This window comes from Mytilus trossulus, chromosome 1, assembly GCF_036588685.1.
Source record: "Mytilus trossulus isolate FHL-02 chromosome 1, PNRI_Mtr1.1.1.hap1, whole genome shotgun sequence".
Taxonomy (NCBI): domain Eukaryota; kingdom Metazoa; phylum Mollusca; class Bivalvia; order Mytilida; family Mytilidae; genus Mytilus; species Mytilus trossulus.
Window position 1 is genome coordinate 4,441,252 of NC_086373.1, and position 24,337 is coordinate 4,465,588.

The 24,337-nt window shown below is 31.6% G+C and overlaps 2 protein-coding genes across 2 annotated transcripts; one reads left to right on the forward strand and one right to left on the reverse strand.

The window, feature by feature from the left end:
- On the forward strand, positions 1–16,217 carry LOC134712707 (conserved oligomeric Golgi complex subunit 6-like). Its single transcript, XM_063574528.1, has 18 exons — positions 1–124; positions 2,435–2,578; positions 3,085–3,156; positions 3,599–3,657; positions 5,472–5,583; positions 6,060–6,142; positions 6,493–6,563; positions 10,926–11,019; positions 11,612–11,688; positions 12,068–12,205; positions 12,594–12,658; positions 13,111–13,202; positions 13,499–13,745; positions 14,001–14,168; positions 14,575–14,682; positions 14,935–14,988; positions 15,494–15,573; positions 16,007–16,217. The coding sequence occupies exons 1-18, from the start codon at positions 17–19 to the stop codon at positions 16,152–16,154; spliced, it is 1,920 nt and encodes a 639-aa protein (XP_063430598.1). The 5' UTR covers positions 1–16; the 3' UTR covers positions 16,155–16,217.
- Positions 16,218–22,089: 5,872 nt separating this feature from the next.
- Positions 22,090–22,902, reverse strand: LOC134706305 (M-phase inducer phosphatase-like). The gene has a single exon (XM_063565132.1). It carries the CDS (start codon positions 22,898–22,900, stop codon positions 22,130–22,132), a length of 771 nt encoding a protein of 256 aa, XP_063421202.1. The 5' UTR covers positions 22,901–22,902; the 3' UTR covers positions 22,090–22,129.
- Between the last annotated feature and the right edge of the window lie 1,435 nt (positions 22,903–24,337).

Here is a 24,337-nt window from a genome sequence, read left to right on the forward strand (position 1 = left end):
TAACACAGAAAACAACATGGCGGACAAGGAGCTAGCCGATTCAACTTCTTCCACGTCACATGCCTCAAATCCTCTTACTAGAAAATTAAACAAAATTCTAGAGACACGTTTAGACAATGACAAGGTACTTTTACCTTTTTTGCATTCGGACACATTTGAATAAAAGAAAAACAGGAAATAACCCCCTTTACTCTGCATGTCTGCCCTGGTAGTCTAAATAAATTAAAGTGTTGTAGAACTGGAGATATACAGGTAGTCTGGCTTGATGAGTTAGGGAAGATCTTCTTTGGCTCAATTGGTTAGAGCGCTGCCTTTAGATCCCCAGATTGGGGGTTCGAATCCCGCTGGTACCATCCATGGATTTTCACAACAATGGCACTGCGAGCATCTGCTACTGGTACAAACATTGTAAATAGAATATTGCCTGGCAGTAAGATGTTAGAATTGGTCATGAGGATTGACCAGCCGGTCAAAGGATACCATGACGGTTCTAGGTGACATCTAGGGAACTGGCCAGAGAGTTTCTGTTTAGAAGTCTTGGGGTTGTACAGAAGTGGACCTGTGAGTTGCTTGGATGGATGGTACGCAGCCCGAAAAAAGAAAAGGGAGAAGAGTGTTGTAGACCTGGATATATAAAGGTAGTCTGACTAGTTGAGTTGGGGAAGATCTTCTTTGGCTTAATTGGTTAGAGCGCTGCCTTTAGATCCTGAGATTGGGGGTTCGAATCTCGCTGGTCAAAACTCATATGCGGTATGGGCTTTGCTCATTGTTGAAGGCCGTACGGTGACCTATAATTGTTAATGTTTGTGTCATTTTGGTCTTTTGTGGATAGTTGACTCATTGGCAATCATACCACATCTTCTGTTTTATATGTCCAGTTCAAGTTTTCAGATGGAAAAAGTAAAAATCAAAAGTTTGTATTTTTTTCTACTACAGGTTTTAATTAGGTTTATTGAATATAAATGCACATTTTTACCCAAATGGGTTGAAGGCATACATAAATCAACATAATAATTTTACAATTCATCATACAGAAAAACCAACAAAAGAACAAAACATTATATACATATATATGTATTTGTGAAGATCTAGAAGTGACATTTAAAGAAGTATCTCTATAGCATTAATTTTAAAGTCATCATTTATTTAAAGTTAAAAGTTACTGTACATTGTACAGGTATACATACTAGAATGTTACAGCTTTTACATTAATGCATGAGCTGACTTTATAAAATAAAATAATCACAGTACTAAAAGATGAAATATATGGGTCAAATGAAATACCTTAAGGTAGCACAATACAAAGATTTTATAACTCCAACTCCCAAGTTTTAAAATGCTGCAACTTTCTTAATAATGCTTGAAAATTTATAAAAGTGGTAGTTTTGGATAGCTAACAGATTACTCTTTCCAATTAATGCAATGTTAGTATTATGCAACAATTATGTAACCAATAATAATGTTAATTATGTCCAAAATATTTTTCACCAAATTTTCACTTTTAAATGAATTTAGCTTCTGCATAGATATCACTAGAGGGGTGATTTTATTATATGTTGTTCCTATGGCCATTATGTACAAAAGGGTGTCTCAGATTTCAGATAGAATGTACAAAATGTATAGAACAAATTTTACACCTAATTAAACATTATCTTCTTTTATGTGGTTAGGATGTTTACACTAATTAGAGATTTATGAGAGAATGGAATACCATAGAGACAATCTGAGACACTCTTTTGAAGCCCATGATGTGTTGATTAAGATTTCGTTAAAATTTTCTGTATAGTTATAAAAGAGATGATAGAGCTAAATTCATTCAAGTGAACTAACCCAGATTTTGCCACTAATTACATAATAATTGATTACATAATGATTGCATGATAAAAGTATTATAATAATATAATATATATATTGCATTCATTTAAAAGATCAATCTTTTATCTATTGATATATACCTATTTTATTATTTTCTATGCATTCATAAGAAAGTTACAGCATTTCGAAGGTTAGTGATTGGAAGTAAACAAATCTTTGTATTGTGCTACCTTAAATCAAGGATTTGTATAGTTCTAACTATACAAATCCTTGCTTAAATCTAGTGTCCTTAACCTCAAACATAACGTCCAATAATATTAAAGTATGATGTATACAAGCTGGAGCCCCACCTATCTTAATTGCCATGCTTGGGCAAACATTGAGACAAGCAAAGCAAGAAGGCCAAACAAAGATTTGTCTTGCTAGCAATAAGGTAAAAGCTGTAATGAAGGATATTAATTTGTAGTTGGAAAACAACTTAAATAATTCCTTTTCAATATACATATTGTGTCATGAAGATAGTATTTTTTCATAAATGTCACTTTGCATAAAATATATAAGAAAATATGAGTTTCCAATATAGTAAATTTTTATCTGTTATGAAATGTTTACATTGTAGGACATGCTGGAAGCCTTAAAGGCTTTGTCAACATTTTTTAATGAAAATAGTTTGAGATCTAGAAGAAATTTAAGAAGTGACATTGAAAGAAGAAGTCTAGCTATCAATGAAGATTTCATAACAACATTCCAGGCAGTGAAGGAGGTACTTAATTATAATAACTGGACAGTTGAATAATTTTAAATGATGTGGCTGGCTTTGTGCTTTTAATAAATTTCGCACACATATATATACACAGCACAAAAGGCAAATATTACATGCTGGCAATTTAATTTTTTTTTTTAATTTTTTTTGCTTTATGCACTTTCAAAGACTATACATATGTTAGGGAAAAAAACATAATAAAACCCGATGAATAGCATGTGTTTTGCTGTGAAAAGGTATTTTGAAAAATGTAGGAAGGACCCACTTACATATAATAAACACTAAATCAATTACCCTAAAAGTAACTCATCCTTTCTTTTGCTTACAAAGTTTATGGCAAACAGTTGAAATGCGAACATTATCATGTGATTAAAAATCAGTTCAAAATATATAGATAAAGACTACAAGGGCAAAATACACATAAAAATGGTGTCAAGATGTATCTTTTGTTCCTTTAATCATGATTCAATGTACAACTGAACCTCATTATTAATTTCTATTTATAGAAATTGGACAGTGTATATGCTGAAGTGGAAGGCATGAATACCTGCTGCCAGGATATGACTTCAAGACTTAAGGTTAGATATAATTACAGGTGCTTTATAGGAATACAGTATCAACTCTTTTATTATCTTTAAATATTTGATCTTTAAATATTTGATGAAATATTTAGAACAAAACATTTAAAAAAACGTCAGTCTAACAAGATGTGTATTTTTGGATCTGATAAAACTAGAGGGTGTGTCATAATGTATGTAAAATTTCCTATGTCAAAGGTAAAGGTCAAAAACTTTGCAAAATATAACACATTAACTTTAAAAAAAAACACAATAAAATCGCTCTCATCCCATTATCAAGACTATGTTATAACTTTTAAAAAGTTATTCCAAACAGCTTTTACATACATTTTTTATTACCACATCTAAATGATGTCATGTTCATTACACTGGCTGGGGTAATTAGTTGCTTATGTGTCCTCAGAAAACATCTAGTTATGCTTTAAAAATGTTTAAATTTAAGGCTGCCAAAGAACAGACACATGATCTTATAAACCAGACTACTAACTTACATACAGAAAGGTGAGTTTACATAACAATATCAAATTCGTTATATTTATTTGGATGTTTAAAAAAAGTATACAAATTCAATTAGTACAATAGATAAAAACATGTGGTTTGATTGACAATAGAAAAATTACCACTAGAGACAAATTGACAAATATTAGCAACCATACAACCCTCAAGCAAAACTAGTACTGTAATAAGTATAAATGGCCATGAAATGAAACTAGAGGCTCTAAAGAGCCTGTGTCGCTCACCTTGGTATATGTGAATTAAACAAAGGAAGCAGACAGTTCATGACAAAATTGTGTTTAGGTGATTGTGATGTGTTTGTACATCTTACTTTACTGAACATTCTTGCTGCTTACAATTATCTCTATCTATAATGAACTTGTCCGTGTAGTTTCAGTTGAAAATGTTAGTAAAAATTTACAAATTTTATGAAAATTGTTAAAAATTGATTATAAAGGACAATAACTTCTTAGGGTGTCAATTGACCATTTTGGTAATTTTGACTTATTTTTGAGTCTTAAATTGCTGTACATTATTACTGTTTACAGTTTATCTCTATCTATAATAATATTCAAGATAATAACCCAAAACAGCAAAATTTCCTTAAAATTACCAATTTAGGGGCAGCAACCTAACAACAAGTTGTCCGATTCATCTAAAAATTTCAGGTAAGATAGATCTTGACCAGATAAACAATTTTACCCCAGTCAGATTTGCTCTAAATGCTTTGGTTTTTGAGTTATAAGCCAAAAACTGCATTTTACCCCTATGTTCTATTTTTAGCGGTGGCGGCCATCTTGGTTGGTTGGCCGGGTCAAAAAACATAATTTTTAAACTAGATACATCAATGATGATTGTGGCTAAGTTTGGATTAATTTAGTCCGGTAGTTTCAGAGGAGAAGATTTTTGTAAAAGATCATGGAGATTTACGAAAAAAGGTTAAAAATTGACTATAAAGGGCAATAACTCCTAAAGGGGTCAACTGACCATTTTGGTCATGTTGACTTATTTGTAAATCTTACTTTGCTGAACATTATTGCTGTTTACAGTTTATCTCCATCTATAATAATATTCAAGATAATAACCAAAAACAGTAAAATTTCCTTAAAATTACCAATTTAGGGTCAGCAACCCAACAATGGGTTGTCTGATTCATCTAAAAATTTCAGGGCAGATAGATCTTGACCTGATAAACAATTTTACATCTTGTCAGATTTGCTCTAAATGCTTTGGTTTTTGAGTTATAAGCCACAAACTGCATTTTACCCCTATGTTCTATTTTTGGCATGGCGGCCATCTTGGTTGGTTGGCCTGGTCAAAAAACACAATTTTAAAACTAGATATATCAATGATGATTGTGGCCAAGTTTGGTTTAAATTGGCCCAGTAGTTTCAGAAAAGGGATTTTTGTAAGATGCCCGACGCCTAGTGATGAGAAAAGCTCACTTGGCCTTTTAGGCCAGGTGAGCTAAAAATGTTAAAGAGTTAAAACAGAAAAACAACAGCCTGAAGTTGTTCCCATATTTTCATGCTTATTTTTCATTTCAAGAAAAAAATTTGCATGTATTTTAAGATCATCAATTTCTGAACTACTAGACATAAGTTAGAATTTGTCTCATCTTATTTTCTGTTAGAGCATACAATACTTATTTCAATATTTGTTTGACCATTCTTACTCTATTCTGAATGTCAGCCACTATTATTTAATTTCAAAAGTGGTTGATTTTGTCACAACTGTTTGATATCAGGGATGAGTACACCATACCAAAGGTTACTATGTTATACTGGTAATCAAAATTATTTGTTTATTTTCTTTTTTAGTCAAGCACTTCATATGAAGGCTCAGGTTGCTGATGCTTTTCTTGCCAAGTTTCAGTTAAAGCCAGAAGAAGTAAAAGCTCTAAGAGGAACAAGGGATGGATCTATTCACCTGGTAAATTGATATACTACAGAAGTCATATCAATAAAAGATTTCTAATAAAATTTGAATGATCAAAAAAGAACAATAACTTTAAGCAGTATTTGCCAAAGCCATGTAACCAATGATTCCTGAAAAAAAGATTTTTTTTTCTCACATCCATGAAAATTGGAATCCGCCAAAAAAATAATTCCCGAGGGTATATGAAATAATTACACAAAATACTTCATTTCCATATATACTACACAATACAAATGTGTGAAAGAAGCATATCATGTCTTTACTGCGGTTTGAGTCATCCACCACATATTTCTTTCTTATTTAAGAGGAAATTTCCATAAAACTGATACATGTTATAAAATTAAAAATGGTAGACTTTTTATCTGAAGTGAAAAAAGTTCCCAAATAATATTTTAAAGGAAGTGTTATAAAGTTTGAGTGAAAACAAGGATTGGTTTGATTGATACATTTAAGCAATTCTGTATTTTTAGGATTTTTTCCAAGCTCTTGAGAAAGTGAAGAAGATACATAACGATTGCAAGGTTTTATTAAGAACCAACCAACAGACAGCAGGGTATAAAATTTAAAAACAAAATACTGTTATAGATTTCCTCCCAAATTAAACTTATCTTCAGGTCTGATAGCAGCACTCTCTACAATAAATGTTATTTACTTTTACCTTTAAACATTTTATGTTCATTGTTAACTGAAAAATTGTTATTCTTGAATCTTAAAAAAGAATAAAAATGATGTTCCAAAATAAGTTTTGCCAATGGTCTTTCTGTTTCATAATTTTGAATTGATTAAATAAATGATATGGAAGAGGAGTGTTTTCTTTTCAAATAAGGTTAAAGATGATAATTTTAAAAAAGTGTGCAACATTGCTAGGACACAAATTATTTATATTGCTTTTGATATGTTTAGATTAGAAATAATGGAAACTATGGCTTTACACCAAGAATCAGCTTATGAAAGACTTTATAGATGGACACAAAGTAAGTGCTACAGCAGGAAGCTTAATATCAAATCAATTTATCATGATCAGTGTTTAACAATTTTTCTATAGGTCTTATAACTTGTAATCAGGGTTTCCCCTGGGTCAATTATTTTTTTCGCCACCTCTTTCGCCAAAACAATATATTTTTCGCCACTTTATTATTTTTTTCGCCAAATAACATAACTATATTTTTCGTTTAAAATTTACATTTTTTTCTACCCCCCCTTCCCCCTTTCCCTTAAATAAGACGATTTTGCCCATTGTGTCTATGATTATGCTCTCAAACTTATTTTAGAGTTTACATGTTAATAAATAAACACTAAAAATTTACTTCAAAACAACAATTTTTTTTTTAATTTAAAAGGGAAAACTATTCATCAATGTTTAAACAACTTTTCTAATTGATTGGACCACTATACTTTTAATAATAAAGAAGATATACGTCCTGGAATATAACAAAATTAATGGACATGTTTTGATTATATAATACCAGTATAGTGCGTAGGGAAAGTTTTTTTAAAAGAAAAATACTGATGTTCCCTTTTGTACTAAGAATTTTTTTTTGGATTAGGAGGATTTTGCAGAGAGATAGTAAATGGCAAAATATTTTCATGTCAAACATAGTTAAAAGAAAGTTGTTTAGTTGTGGTGTTGATTATATTAGACAACTGTATATGACAGTTAACAACCATTTTTGGAAAGATGTACTAAGATCCTGGGAAATGATTATTCAAAAAAGAAAGAAATTTTACTTATGATTCATTTTTATCAAATCCACTATGGCTAAACAATAATATTAAGATTGGTCATAAATCAGTAATTTATCAAGATTGGTTCAAAAGTGGTATTAGATTTGTAAATGATATAGTTGACCAAAATGGATTGTATATTTCATTTGACCAATTTAATCAAAAAATATAACATTAACACAGATTTTCTTAAATTTAACAGTGTTATTTCGGCAGTGAAAGAGGCATCAAAATCTTTCCCTAAAGGATCTTACAAATTAGTTTGTCCTTTTATATCATCATGTCTACAAATATTTTTAAAACATTGTAAAGGATCAAAAGATATGTATTCTGTACTGACAAGAAATAATGTTATTCCTACTGGACAGCTTAAGTGGGTTAAAATTTTAGGTGAACAGAACCTGAACTGGAAAAAGATTTTCAGACTGCCTTTTGCTGTTACTAAAAATAGTAAATTACAGTGGCTGCAATATAGGATTAATCATTGCATTATTGCCACAAATCAGTATTTAGTAAAAATAAAATTGACTGATGATCCTCTGTGTACATTTTGTAAATCAGATAATGAGTCTATAGAACACCTATTTTGGAATTGCAATACTGTACAAGATTTTCTACAGGATGTTGATAACTGGTTCCTTTCCGGTGGAATAAGTCTCCCAATGAATAAATTAAACTTTCTTTTTGGAGACTTATCCAAGATATTTCCCAACAACCCATATAACATGATTTTTCTTTATATTAAACAATATATGTATAATTCTAGATGCTTTAAAAAGAATCTCTCATTGCAAGCAGTTATAATAAAACTGAAAGATATGTATAAATTAGAGAGTATGATAGCTGTAAAAAATAAAAAGATAACTGAATTTGACAATGTATGGAATGTTTTTGAAAAACTATTATTGTATACTGACTAATGTCTTTTTTGTTGTTGTTACAATTACTTAGGACTACTTAATTATAATCTTTATTAAAGAAAATATTATTGCCATGTTATGTACTTGATCAGTGTTGATGGCTGTTACGAAAGAAATATGTCTCGTAAATATAAAAAAAATAATTTTCAACATAATTATGTGATATTAAAAATAAAGATAGGGATGTAACTGGATAATCCTTTTGAGTTTTGTTTTTGTTTTTTTGTTTTTTGTTTTTTATTTTTCCTTCTTTATTTCTTTATTTCTTTATTTTATTTAATTTAATTTTTTATTTTTTTTATTTCTTTATCTTTTCTATAGAAAATGTAAAATATTTCCAATTAAGATTTATTTATAAAAATGACATTGTATTTATCTTAAGGGCATACGATACAGTTTTGATCTTGTATTTACAAGTTAATGAAAATTTGCATATAGGCTATTTTTTACCTGATTAAAGCAAATATGTAATAAAAAATATACCTTCATGTGCTACTTTTTGAATAAAATGAGGTCGAAATTTTGTATATTTGTTCAAAATTCAGATTTGTGGCCGTAATTTCTTTTTCGAAAGAAAGACATAACTTTTTTGTTATAAAAGATAAACACATATTGTTTTTTGTTAAATAATCGGTAATATCTGTATTTTATAATTATCCTAAAAAAAATTGCAATTTTTTTATTCAGAAATAACTTATATTTATCAAATGTTCATGAATTGAGGAAAAAACGTCATTTTATACTGCATGTTTATCAAAATTAAAAAAAATCCTCCATTTACAGTCTTATGAAATTTGGGTCACATAATCTCCCTGCAAAATAAAACAAAATACCGTTTTGAAAAATAGGGGTCCATGAACTCGTTTTCAAATTAAATCAGTTTCAATGATTAAAATCAGTCGAAAAATGCATCTTTTCCCGATATGTCACAGTTTGACGTCGCGAAAATAACAAATTACGTTAGCAACGTCATTACATTCCCTGTAACTGTATCGTATGCCCTTAAATGTATTATATTGTATGTATATCATGTATATGTTGTAATTGTTGGAAATAAAAAAATCAAAAGTTAAAAAAAAAAAAAAAATTTTTTTTTACAACAAAACAAAAGCTTTTATCGCATGAAATTGATCCCTCGTTTCATGTGTAGTCATTACATTGAAGGGCTACTCTCATTCGAGCCAACCTTTTGGATAGATTTCTTCATAATGACAGTATTCTTTTCTTGACCATCGTAAATGAAAAAGTTGAGACGTAAAACTAGGCCTGAAACACGTGTGTCACTCAAACGGCTTTAAAAACGTCTTTGTAGTCAATTACCGATATTTAAGTCAAAGGATAATTAAAGTTTTTCGTCACAACAACAGCTTTCTTTTCTAAACAATCTTTAAAAGCGGAGGAGACGTCAAAAGTTTTCTTCAAACACGTGCGTCGCAAAGTGGTAAATAAATTCTGTATGTGACATTTAGCAGAAGCCATTTAACCATATCATTTTGTCAAACAATTCAATCAACACCTTTTTTAATATAGTCCTTTGTTGTCGATAGCTATAAAATGCAATCAGCTGATTACTGATTTTCTGTCCAAACCTTAATGAGGTCAAGGTGAATTCCGAGTATTGTATGATCGGGTAAAGTCCGAGAAACTCGAAAAAAGTAAATAAACAAGATGGAGGAAAATAAATCATTCTATATATTTCTTTCGCCAAATTCTTTCGCAAATGACGAATTTTTATCGCCACAATTATTATTTTTTCGCAAATTGTGAAAATGGCGACCGCCAGCGGAAACCCTGCTTATAATACATATATCCTGCAAACAAAGAAACTTATGGTTGTTAACTCTTGTATATAATACTCACTTTGCCCATCTGGTGCTGCCTATGTCATGTATATGTAATAATTTTTTAATTCCTGATGTTATTGAAGTTGAAGGTCATAGCTAAATCATGTCGGGTTGTTTATTGCATGTTTGGATGATTTAAAGGTAGGCCAATCAGCATTCAAAAATATGTCTTTCCTTTTCAATAGAGTAGTGTATGTCTTTCACATGACCCTGTTTAATATGTAGAAGGCCAAAGTCTCTTAATAAATATTCTAGAATCTTGGTGAAATCTCATGCAATTGCTGCTTATGAATCATACCCATAAAATGTATTGTACCATATCATTGTAGTTCAATTTTATAACCAAGTATTATACAGTTACTTAAATGAGATGGACCCAAGCTTTCCTTAAGAAGTGAAAAAAATGTGTAAGACCCACCAAAAAGATCATTTACAATTTTTTTATGCCCCACCTACGATAGTATAGGGGCATTATGTTTTCTGGTCTGTGGGTCCGTTTGTCCCTTCGTCCATCTGTCTGTCGGTCAGTCCCGCTTCAGGTTAAAGTTATTGGTCAAGGTAGTTTTTGATGAAGTTGAAGTCCAATCAACTTCAAACTTAGTACACATGTTCCCTATGATATGATTTTTCTAATTTTAATGCCAAATTAGAGTTTTTATCCCAATGTCATGGTCCACTGAACAAAGAAAATGATAGTGCGAGTGGGGCATTCGTGTACTGAGGACACATTCTTGTTTTAATTTTTAATCTAAACCAGTGTTTACTGTCATCAACTTTTAGTGAAATGTGTATAATGTTTTGTCCATACAAATAAATACATTCCTAATAATTGTTTGTCTATTTTTAGATGACTGCCGGACATTGACAGGGGATTCCCCTGATGTATCCTCCATGTTATGTCAAGCCATGGAATCATTGCAAGACAGACCAGTTCTGTATAGGTAAATTTGTTCTTGAAAATATTTCTCCTAATATGTCATGTTCTCTTTGTTAGCACATCACCAGTAACTCTCTCTCTATGTAGATCTAGAAGTGTTTTCTGTTTGTAATTTTTTCCAACTAGAGATGGCCTGAATTTTACCAATGGAATAACTAGAATACTGTGGATTCATTAATTTTCGTTGAATACCAATTTTCATGGATTTCATGAGTACAGGGTAACCATGAATTTAAATATTAAACAAAATACAAGTTTTCTACAGAAAAGTATGCAGACTTTGCCAAAAACCACAAAATCATATTCACAAATATGCAAGTATTCATCAATCCACCAAAATTGGTACACACGAAAATAAATGAATCCACAGTAGGAATTGTTATTTGTATTTATAAAAATGCAAAGAAAGGTCAACCCTTAAACAATGAAATTGATAAACATTCAATTTAAACTAAGATTCTTTTCATTCCTGAAATTCAAATTCCGTGTTTTTTTGGCTGTTTGTTTTGATATTAAAATGATTAGTTTGTGTTTAGCTTTCTTATTTTCATAAAGTGTATCCAACAAATAGATCTCAATTTTGATGTTAAATTTAGGTACACGCTTGATGAATTTGGTACTGCCAGAAGAACAGCTGTGGTACGAGGTCTAATTGATGCTCTGACAAGGGGAGGTAAGCTGTTTTTTTACGGAAAACATGCTCTTAGAGGTAGTAAATTTCTTTCAAAATTCACTTCATAATGTTTGGTTTTAAAGCTATTTTATTCTCATTTTCTGTGAATGAAATATTTCCTATGTCTTTCCAGTTGCCTAGCAGCATATCCTTTCCTTCTGAGTGCCTATACACCTTATCGCTATTTGTCCGTCATTACTGGATATCACACAGGTTCCTGTCAAATTTTTACGTCATAAAACAAAATATCTGGCGCCACAATGGAAAAGTCATTGTTGTTGACGTCAAAAGTTCAAGCGGCCGGGTCAGCTAGGATTAGCTATAAGGTGTTTTATGAAGATACCAAATTCTATAAATTTATTCTTACCTCATATTGTAGGACCAGGTGGTACCCCAAGACCAATAGAACTGCATTCCCATGATCCTCTGAGATATGTAGGAGATATGTTGGCATGGTTACATCAGGCTACTGCATCAGAGAAAGAACATCTTCAGTCATTGCTAAAAAAATGTTCAAGTGAGAAAATATAGATTTGTATTCAAAATATGGAAATATTTCTAGGACTGCTTTGTGAAATCATTCTTATGCCGAGCACACAAATAAAATAGAATGAAAACTACCGTAATTGTTTTAAAATGATTTTGAAGTTTCTTGTCTTTTATTTTAAAAGTCGTTGTTACGTAAATGACTTGTTTCTTATATCAATTGTCATACTTTTAAGCAATGATCATAAGATTGCTATTGAAAGTATTTATTCTTATAAGAAGAATTAAATTTTTTTATTGAAATCTGAAAAATAATTAAAGTTTATTTGAAATTAATAGGAAATATAAAACTCTTGAGATATTTTTTCAAAAACTTACTCTGTACAATATATTAATATTATTTGTTTATTTTTTTACAGCTACAGACGAACAGACCCAGGAAGTCCTTGGCCATATCACAGAAGGTGTTTGTAGACCATTCAAGGTCAGTTTTATTATTAATATTCTACATAGATATTTCCTCCTTGTATAAGTGAATAAGTAGAACATTTTGAAGGACCTCTTGTCTTTGAAATTGCAGAAACCTTGTAATATACAGTAACAGACATGTAAATGAACAAATAAAAAAAAGATGTGATGGTACAGCAACCTAATGACCAAAAAAACAGATGTCAAAATAATGTCTATAACAATAGTAAGATGCCTAAATAACATGTCATGCTCCAAATGCATTAGTCTAAAAAAATGTTCATAAAAATATTTGAGTCTTTCAAAGATTTGCTGCTTATACATGTATTAAATAACCCACCAGATATAAAATAATAACTTACAACAAAAGACAACCACAGACATGATTCCTGAATAGTTTTTGAAATTACAACTACTCTCATTGATTTATATATAAGAGTAATAATACCACCCTTTTAATGGTTACAGGTTCGAGTGGAGCAAGTGTTGGTATCAGAACAAGATGCTGTTACTTTATACAAACTTCACAATCTACTCAAGTTTTACCATGATACAATTGGGTATGTATGTAAACCTTAGGTATATTTGATACACTGAACAAATTACAAAAACTTCCAAGCTTGATTAATTTCTAAAACAAAAAAATATGAACAATTTTTTTTATCACACTGCCTACTTCATCTTTATATCTTAAGTTTTGTAAATTAAGAACTGCTTTATTTATTTAATTGATTTTTCCATTAATCTCCCTATTAAAACAATTTCCAGTTAAAACTGAATTTTTAAATCTCAATATCACTTTTTTTATCAAGTAGATATTGATGATTTTTACAACCACTTTCATTTTTTCTCACAGGCAAATAATTAACCAGGAAGCAGCCTTGTTATCCACTATAACTGAAATACAAGATCTCAGCCACAGAATGTTCTTCAACAGTTTGAATTGTCATGGTAACAAGTTGTTGGACAAAGTTGAGCTACCTCCATCAGATTTAGGACCTACAGCATCACTGAATCAAACCTTACAGTTATTGAAAGATATTTTGGCATGTCATGATGCCTCGGTCATAGATTATGACAATAAAAAACAAGATTTTAAACAGGTATTTAGCATGATGTATTTATTGAAATAAAATATGTTACCAAATTGTACAACAGATCTCAGTTGATCAACAGAAGTGTCAACTAGTTAAGTATACATTAGAAAAAATATTATATAAATAAAAGAAGATACAACAAACCGAATATTTGTCAACAAGAAAAAAGAACAATGTGAAAAACTGCGTTGAGATTATAGATGTAAACAAAACTACATGAGTTTAAGGTGAATTTATTTTAATTTGGACAATTCTTTTCAGATTTTAAACAGTATAGTTGACCCGTTAGTACAAATGTGTTCTGTGTCAGCTAGTAGATTGAACACATCTGATATGGCCACTTATATGATAAACTGTATTTATCTGATCCAGAATACACTTGCGTTGTATGAGTTTACAGATACACGACTTGAAATGTTACAGGCTCAGGTTAGAATTACATTTTTTTGTCATTAAATGACACCAAGTTTGAAAAGGAAGCTTTTAAGATCGAAATAAAGATAATATTTCTAGCTTTTTCTTTTGTAGGAAACTTTGAAAAATTAGTTTAAAAATGTTGCTTTTTCATACCTTGCTGTTGAACATGCTATTAAAAACAAGCAGATTTAAATAATCAAAATTGTGATAAAATATTTTGATGCTTCATTTTGAATACAGAGCTTATTGTTACTAGTTCTCGTATCAATATTATGCACTGGTTTATCGTATTAACTGATACAGACCTGTTTAGTTTCTAATACGAAATTTTAATATTTGTACTTGTAAGATATTTTAATATTTGTACATGTATGATATTTTAATATTTGTACATGTATGGTATATTTTTCATCATTAGGTTGATGCCCAAGTGGATACCCTTGTTAGTGAGCAGGCCTCATTTATATTAAACAGAGTAGGACTAGCACATGTGTATGCTAATGTCCAGCAACATCAACCAAAACAGGTTTGTCGCTAAATTATGTTTTTGTTTATTTGTCAGTTCTGTTTATTATTAAAAATACTTTTATAATTATTCAAATTTTGATTTAATTCATTTGAAAGAGAAGTGCGTCACGTTTTGCAGTAAAATAGATAACAGTTCATCTTGATGCACTCATATAATGCAGGATAGTTTTTGATTTCACCCTGAATCATAGAAATGCATTTAGATAGAAAAGGATACATAAAATAGCTAAAAGTATTTATATTATTTCAGGGCCCTTTATCCAATCTGCCAGGAATGGATCCATTAGCCACAAAATCAGCAATGGTGAGTAGGAGATTAGGAATTATGATGACATATCAAATACTTCTGGCGTTATGTTTTCATACATTTGATTCTCCCAAATGCAAATCAATTTGGTAATGGCTTAAGTAAAGACAAGAGACTTCTACAACCATGCTATGATATGAAGCTGTAAAAACTCGAAGAAAATGGATTTTTTTGTCAATAGGAAAATACATAGAAAAACATATTTTCATTTATATAAGATGATATTTTTGTTGGAAACTTATCTTTTTATCAAAATGTTCAAAATGTTAAATGCATATTTTTATTTGTTAAATTAAGATTGATTTCATGAATGGCCACATAAGTTTTAATGCTTGATATTTGTTATGTATGGATAAGTTATATGGTTTGCTACTGACCCCCTACGGATCCATTGAGGGTTAGTAAAATCAATAGGGGCACCCTATTAGGGGGTGAGTAGTGAGCTGTAGACATCCTTCAAACTTTTAACAGATTTTACTGTATGAGAATATTGTATTTTCAGAATAAATTTGACAGTTATTTAGCCAGTCCTGATTCCCTAGGGATTCCTCAGTGTGGTTTGATATTGAGTGCTAGAGTCAGGTAAATATTTATGTTTGTAGCAATAGCTAACATTTGATATAATTAGTAATATGAAATAACATAAAATAATTACAGTATACTAACTCTAGGGATATTGTTATTAACAAAGAATTAATCAGTATGTTTCACATATAATTAGTTTAAACATATTTATTTATAGTGGATTGGGAAACAAGTTTTACATCTTATATTAATCCCTTTCAACTTTGCAGGTGTGAGTGCTCACATATAATTGATTTATAATCATCATGTATGGCTTGAAAAGTAATGTTTCTGTATTTACATCTTGCTTCCTAAGTTTCTTTAATTCAGAAATTAGTGGATGCAATAATTTTTGAAAGGCTACTTGAACTTTATAACCTCAGTGTTTTCTACTGATATATTTGTTAAATTTTATGGTTTAGTAATGCAATTCTTAATTTTTTGTTTTCAGAGAAAATGTAAAAAGACAATCTGTTGATTTGATATGTGGTGCCTATAAACAAATGTATGAAGCTGTGTGTAAACCAGAAAATGACTATAAAGAACCACAAGGCATTGTACCCAGGACACCTGAACAAGTGGTTAAACTATTATCATGATATATACTGTCAAATCTTTTTTGTTATTTATTTATGAATCAAATATATTATAATGAGGGCTTATTGTGTGTTTTATTTTTATGACATGGAATGAATAGGTAAATAGGGGTTGGTGGCTTGTGACCATTTAATTTGATTTAACCTGCTATTTTTTGGCCTGTACTAAGTCACACTTTCTGAATCATTTGTTGTTTTTTTGTTGTTTTTCTTTGTCTTTTTCAGAGAAGTTTGATGATGTTTGTTGCTGTGGTTTTCTTTTCACTTTCAATTTGTGGCATTTGTATTGCCCTGATTAGTTTACTTCTAATCAAAATGTTCTATAGAACTACTGGCCAAAATGTATACAAATTCGGCTCAAGTTATTCTTAAGTTATTTAGTTTAAAAATTGTGTCCTATGATCCCACTGTCACACAGAATGGTTGTGAAGGCTAAACATAGTGGTAAAAAGTCTGGTTGGCAATCAAACCACTTCTCCTAATTATCATATTGTCAGTTATATCTTGTGAACCCTTAAAGACAAGAAAACCTGACTGTGAAAAAAGTTTGAGAATGTCAAGATCTACCTACCATTCGTTTAGACTATAACAGTCAGAAGACTTCTCAAAGCAGTAACTGCCCTTGATTGAAGATTCTCACATCTGTTTTGCAATTTTCAAACTTTGATATATACAGGGAAACTGTAAATGCACAGAAAGACATAATTTATAAACGAATTATCATGTTCAAAATTGTCAGTTGGCTCATTATTCATGTTATTTGAGTTAATGCCCCCATCAAAAATTGTATAAACTAAAGCAGAAAGAGAGAAATGTATGGCAATAATGACTTGCAGGACAATATCTGCTATAAAAACAACATGGCTGATATAGTCAGTTGACACATTTGAGGGTTAATGCCTATGAGTGATGAATCTCTCCAGTTTCTGTTATTTTTGTGACCCTATAGTTCACAGAAACTTTGAAAAGCTATAATTACAAGCTGATACTGAACTGCAAACAGTCAAAATGCATGAAATTGTTAGTTTTCTCCATTAGAGAGTTATTGCCTATTAAGGATTATATTAATATTTTACAGATATACTTAAAAGAAAAAAAGATAAATATTGGATGAAAGTATGATCAAAGATCCCTATTGATAAGAATACTATCTTTAGACGGTTGTTTATCTAATAATTTTGTTAAGACTTTATCAGCTGCATAGCTGGTCCCTTTGAAGTGTACACGTGCTAGAGGTTGGGGATCAGATTTTATACTATTTGTTTTCTCCATGGTCAATCATAAGACATTCAGGAGTAAAAACAGAGTGGTTGGCTTGGTTCAGAATAATTTGTCTGGTTAGTGGTCAATCATAAGACATTCAGGAGTAAAAACAGACTGGTTGGCTTGGTTCAGAATAATGTGTCTGGTTAGTGGTCAATCATAAGACATTCAGGAGTAAAAACAGACTGGTTGGCTTGGTTCAGAATAATGTGTCTGGTTAGTGGTCAATCATAAGATATTCAGGAGTAAAACAGACTGGTTGGCTTGGTTCAGAATAATTTGTCTGGTTAGTGGTCAAGCATAAGACATTCAGGAGTAAAACAGACTGGTAGGCTTGATTCAGAAATATGTGTCTGATTAGACATGTCTTCCTGCAGATTGCCAATTTGTAAGCAAGCATATTTTAAAAAATGTCAGTCTAGTATAAAACAGATCAAATGGGGAATGTGTCAAAGAGACAACAACTTGAACGCAGAAAAAACAACAACAGAAGGTCACCAACAGGTCTTCAATGTAGCAAGAAATTCCCGCACCCAGAGGCGTCCTTCTGCTGGCCCCATAACAAATAGAGTATATTTATTTTTTCATTTACAATTCAATTTAATTAAATTCAATGTTTAATTTATTAAAGTCTCATTACATGTGATCATTCTTATGTATTGGTATATTTGCTGCTGGACATCAAATAGTTGTCTATCATTTTAATTCTAGATTAACCATGTGGTAGAAAAAATTCCAGTGCAATCTTTCAATTAATAAATATTTCCTGATTTTTTTTAAATACTGTATGTAACTCGCAAACATACAATCCTATAGTACCTGTTTTGACCATCTTCAAACAAACAGTTGTTGGTAGTAATTTAAGTTGTCTCATTGCTTTACAAAATTACTACCTAATCTTGAAAAAAAAATTTGCTTTTGCAATTTGTGGACAAGATTAAGAGACTTATCATTTTTTTACCTTTGAGAGGGCTGGACAAAATGTAAAGAGGATGAAGTTGTATTCTGTAAGTGGAAAAGGAGATTTTTTTTTTTATAAATTTAAAGTGGGGCAATCAATTTTATTTGTAATTACACCCCAGCTCTATTGTTATACTTCATAGTTTCTATTTTTGAAACACGTGTAAATTGAATAGATCTATTGTTACGAACAACAATAGATTTTGACCACAGGCTGTGACAAGCGGGGTTTCTGGAAACCCCTGCTTCTACATCCCGCAAACAAAGTCCATTGTTATTCGTAACAATAGAAATTGATTATTCTTTAAATAGCACGAACACAAGAAATTACTTTAAAACAGTTTTCACTACAAATTGTTTCAAGATATGAAAAAAAAAACATTTAGGGAAATTCCAATAGCGAAAAAAAAATTAAGCATTTGTTTTAAATTTAAAAAAATCCTTCAATTACTCCTTTGCTGAAAGTAATATTTTTTTTTATCCCAGTCATATGTTACTATTATAAAAAAAGGGGGGATTCTAATTCTCGACAACCCCCCCCCCCCCCCCCCCCCCCGTTATCCAGTGGCCGATCCGGGGTAGGGGTTCCGCGGGTTGGACCAGATTTAAAAGATCAATGTATTTGACTTATTTGAACCCCCGCCCCTTTCTTTTGAGTTGGGAACCCCAGCTGGATCAGCCCCTCTTCCGCAGAAGAGAGAGTTACGAAATATTAAATCTGTATCTTTGTATGCTGAGCGTGGCTGGACACACTTATCCCTTTGTAGGTCCGAATATGAATGTTTATTCATTCTCGAGTAGTGGGGGGCCTTTTTCCCCCCATAAAACCGTTAAATAGAAAATATAGTTATGATTACCTTTATTAAACTGATACAGGTAAGTACTTTGGGTTATAATATTGCCTTTATCTTTTAAATTAGTCTCATCTACCAAATCCAACGCTTGCTAAGAAATGTCGTCCGTCTCGTACCCTTTCATATTGACAACTGCATACAAGGAGCGTGACGTATTTTTTGTTTTTAATATGAATACACGATACGGTCAACCTTGACCGGCTGATCCATATCAACTCAAGGATTTATTTGGAATATGCAAAACAGCCTTGACATTGGTAAAACATACTCACTTGTCAAAGTGTGAACGAAGATAACCAAAAAAAGGCTACTAGTGGGTTTTCATGTAATAACAAAAAATCTTATAAATCATGGTTTGATATTGTCAATAAAATATATGCTATCGTTGGTTTTTTTCCATTTGATAATCAATGTTAACAATATAGAGTCTAAAAAGGGGTGTAAGTTAGTTATACACCTCGGGATACGGCATGTCTGGATAAGAAACCCCTACGGCCTCCGGCCGACGGGGTTTCTTATCCAGACATACCTTTCCCTAGGTGTATAACTATTACTGAAACATTTGTGAACTTTTAAATATTCAAGTATATCCTGCATATCATATGTGTTAAAGGTAAGTGTTTTATATAAAAGGCCCTGCACTGACAAATGTAAAACAATTCAAACAAGAAATAAAATAGCCTATTGATGTATAAAATAATATACGAAAAACAAATATGTAACAAATGACAACCCCTGATTTATAGGCTCCTGACTTGGACAGGCCAATACAAAAACATACAGAATGTGACAGGGCTTGAAATAGTTCCTTGGTGCCAAACCCTCCCCCTCACCTGGGACATTGCTGAAACAGTAAAACATAAGAACAAACTACTAGTATGCAAACAAATGAAAATCAAGTATGGGAAACAGCAACAAAGACAACCATTCAATTGCAGGCTCCTGACTTAGGACAGGCACATATAGAACATGGCAGGCTCCTGACTTAGGACAGGCACATATAGAACATGGCAGGCTCCTGACTTAGGACAGGCACATATAGAACATGGCAGGCTCCTGACTTAGGACAGGCACTTATAGAACATGGCAGGCCTGAGGGTAAAACTAAATTTAAGGTGCAAACCCTCCTAGAATTATTACATCAACTTAACATGATCCAAGAAAATGAGGTCAAGGTCATATAAACCAAACAAGAAATACATGTACACCTTACAATCATTGAATACACTAAATAGTTGACTTATTGCTTATAGTTTCTAAACAGACTTAACCAAGAAAACTAAACATTGACCCATGAAAATGAGGTAAAGGTCATATGAACCATGACAGGCAGACAATCCTTACAATCCTGATATACAACAAATATAGTTGACCTATTGTTTATAGTTTAAGAAAAATAGACCACATCACAAAAACTTAATCTAGCAATGAACCATGATAATGAGGTCAAGGTAAAATAAAACCTGTGAGACTGACATGTTCGTTATATTATATTTCCATACACCAAATACAGTTGGCTTATTTCATATAGTATAAACTATAAGAAAAAAGACTAAAACTCAAAAATTAAACTTTGACCAATGAACCATGAAAATGAAGTCAAGGTCCGATGACACATGCCAGTTGGACATGTACACCATACCATCATTCCATACATACAATATAGTAGACCTACTGCATACAGTATCAGAAAAAAGAACAAAACAAGAACTTAACTATAACCACTGAACCATGAAAATGAGGACAAGGTCAAATGACACCTGCCAGTTGGACATGTACACCTTACAATCCTTCCATATACCAAATATAGTAAACATATTGCTTATACTAGTATCTCATAATCTGAGATGTGGACTTGACCACCAAAACTTAACGTTGTTAACTACTCTATGAAATGAGTTCAAGTGAAAAGTTTTAACTGTCTGACAGCTTACAAGAAGACCTTACAAGGTACGCACATGTATACCAAATACAGATATTAAATTACTCATAATAAGAGAGAAATAAACCTTTAATAAATCTGAATCTTTTTTCAAGTAGTCACAGCACCATGAAAATGGGTCAAGGACATTTGCCATGTAAAAGAGGGAAACTTCGTAACATAAGGCATCTATATACTAAGTATGAAACATCCAAGTCTCCCACCTTCTAAAACATAAAGCTTTTTTAGAAGTTAGCTAACGCCGCCGCCGCCGACAGATCACTATCCTCATGTCGAGTTTTCTGCGACAAAAAAAAAACACTTTTGCAATGAGAGTAGGTGAAATAATCATTCAAAACCATAGATGCTTTTATCAAGTACAATTATGACAAGAAAAGCTGTCAAATATTTATTAGGCCCTTCGTGAAATTTAAACAAGCAGATGGTTGGCACTTTCGATGGTCTTAAACTTGATGATATAAGAGAACGACCATTTGATTTTATGAGAGGTGCTTCAATCGGCAAGAGGATCTTATAAAAGATGAAAATAAATAAACTTATCAGTCTGAGACGAAAGTGATAATCAGCAAAACAAAATGCTGCGCACTTAAGTCAAAAGTACAAATAAATGTTCGTGCGATATTCAAGCATGAAAATAAATAATTGGAACCATGAAAATGAGATCAAGGTCAGAAGTATTCAAGACGAAATGCACGCTAACCAAGACAAAATGCACACTAATTTAATTAATTCTGTACCGGAACCTTGCCCCTTATGAAATTCTACATCAAGGCAATATAAAATGATCTTTTGATAAAAGAACAAATTAAACAAAATATGAATATTTGAAACCTTTAATATATCAATAACACGTGTATATGATCAACAAAAACAATGAAACACAATTTATATAAAGCACTGATAGTTCTTGTATCACAGATTATGTATAGCACTATTTATCATCATCTTTTTAACAAAGTCTAGAATCTCATAGCTTTCCTGGCATATCTTCGTTTTTCTCCAGCTGTCCATGATTTTGACTTGACACGGAAATGGCGCAAATCTTCTAAGTGGTCAGAATGAAGCATTGGTCGATAGCTGACTGGGTCACATAGATCTGGTTGTTCATTGAAGAATGCCTTGTAGCCATTATCTAATAAATAGATTTCTGGAAAGTTCAGTGATGGATAGTTTTCTTTATTCAGTTCTCGGTCTTTGCTTCTGAGAAATCGTAACATTTTAGGACCTCTTTCGGACGAAAACTCACAGTGGAAGATGATGATCTGTTTATCTTTGGTTGGTTGCTGAAGCAAAGTTAAAATGGTCTCGTGCAAATACATATTCTCTGCTCCTCTGACATGTCCGCCTTCAAACTCATATGGGTATCGGCAGTCGATGATCTTGTAGTCACTGATGACGTCATCGTATTCTCCGTTAACAACATCAGCAAGTGTCTGTGAAGTGATGCTTCTCAAGTCAGAATGCTTTCCAGTGACAGTGGGTAAAGTATGTAATCTACTACCATCGGCAATGAAGTCGTCGTTCTCTTCAAGTTTGGTTACCACAGCCTTTATATCATTACAAACTTTTGGTCTTTTTGAACATGATGAGTTGTCATCTTCTGTACGCTGTCTCTTTGCAGATTTCGTCAAGCTTGGTGTTAAAGTAATATGATCATCCATACCGAGGCCAGAATCCTCGTCATCATCGGGGAACAGACTTCGTTTGATGTTTGGAGTCATCACAGACATGAGATTATCGGCCTTTACTGGAGTGTCAAAACTCAGAGTTGATACAGAGGCTGAGATTGAATCAAAGTCACAATCTGTGTCGAATAATCTTTTGGATATCATCGTTGTTGTTTGTTTGAAATGTGACTGTCAAGTATAACTATTTGGATGTTTAATACTGGAATATGAAATATTATGAATTTATATTTAAAATTTTTGAATTGACAATAAGTAATTTCTGTCTCTAATTTGGAACTCGTGCTCATCTCATTACTCAGTGTGTGTTAGTTGTGTTCAATTCGGGGTCGACCGACAATGCTTAATTAATTATTGGCCAATCAATGTTTTTAATTGATATTCTTACATCTTACAGATTTCTAAATCATTCCGTGTTCATCAAAGGCTTCAACAATTAATTGCAATCATGACACAAAGTAATATTAAAAAGAATATAATAACAGAAGATAAATAAAAATTTAATTTAAATTTGATTAAATAAAAAAAAAATATGTAACCGCGAAAATATATCGAAAAAAACTAATAGTATAAAGTAGAATAGCACTTAACTCCTGCAAACGAAAAAAAACCCAACAAAATAATTTTTTTTTTAGTGTTAATCCATATGTATTAAACTAAAACTTTGTTCGCAAAGATACCACATCTTCTTTTTTGTAAGAACTAAATTGCTTCGTATATATTATTGCCAAGTGACCAGGATTTTATGCATATTAATTATAACTGTAAAAAAGAGGAGCAAAGTGTAAAATTAAAAGAAGGTTGAATCAGACAATTGAAATATTTTACACATACGCTAAGTTTAAGTTGAATATTATTCTATTTCTAATGATTTGAAAACTTTAGCAATAAAACATTATAAAGCTATCAGGCACCTATAGGAGCCTAAATCTGTCAAATTTCCATTACTCCTCATGAGACTGGTGATAACGCCTGAGAAAAGAGAAGGCTTTTATTGGTAAGGTCTCTTTTTTTAGCATTTGAATTTGAAATTAAAAATATATCATCTACCCATTTATATACTTTCAGGTGTCCATCAAACAACAGTCAGGCAGATACAACTTCAATCATCGTTTTAAATTTTGCCTTACAAATTTGCAGCGGCATCGGAACATGAAAAATGAACCAATCTTTTTTATTTTAGTGCAAAACTGTTAACCCTGTCGAAGTAGTCTTATTTTATGGTGTCGTCATCAATACAATGTATGTCATGTATCTATATACACCAGTTTAGCAGAGAAAAACGTAAGATATAGTATTACAAAAAAAATTGTGAATTTTAAGTACCAAATAATGTATTGCATGCACGGAGGGAACTGAACCATGGTCTATTTCCAGTGAGCAAAAAAAAGATGTTTTTAGTGGCTGTGCTCTGGTTTTTCAAACACCTCTACTTAGTTTACCGTGCTGCAAATTTTGCGGCTTCATATGCAAGTTTTAGGA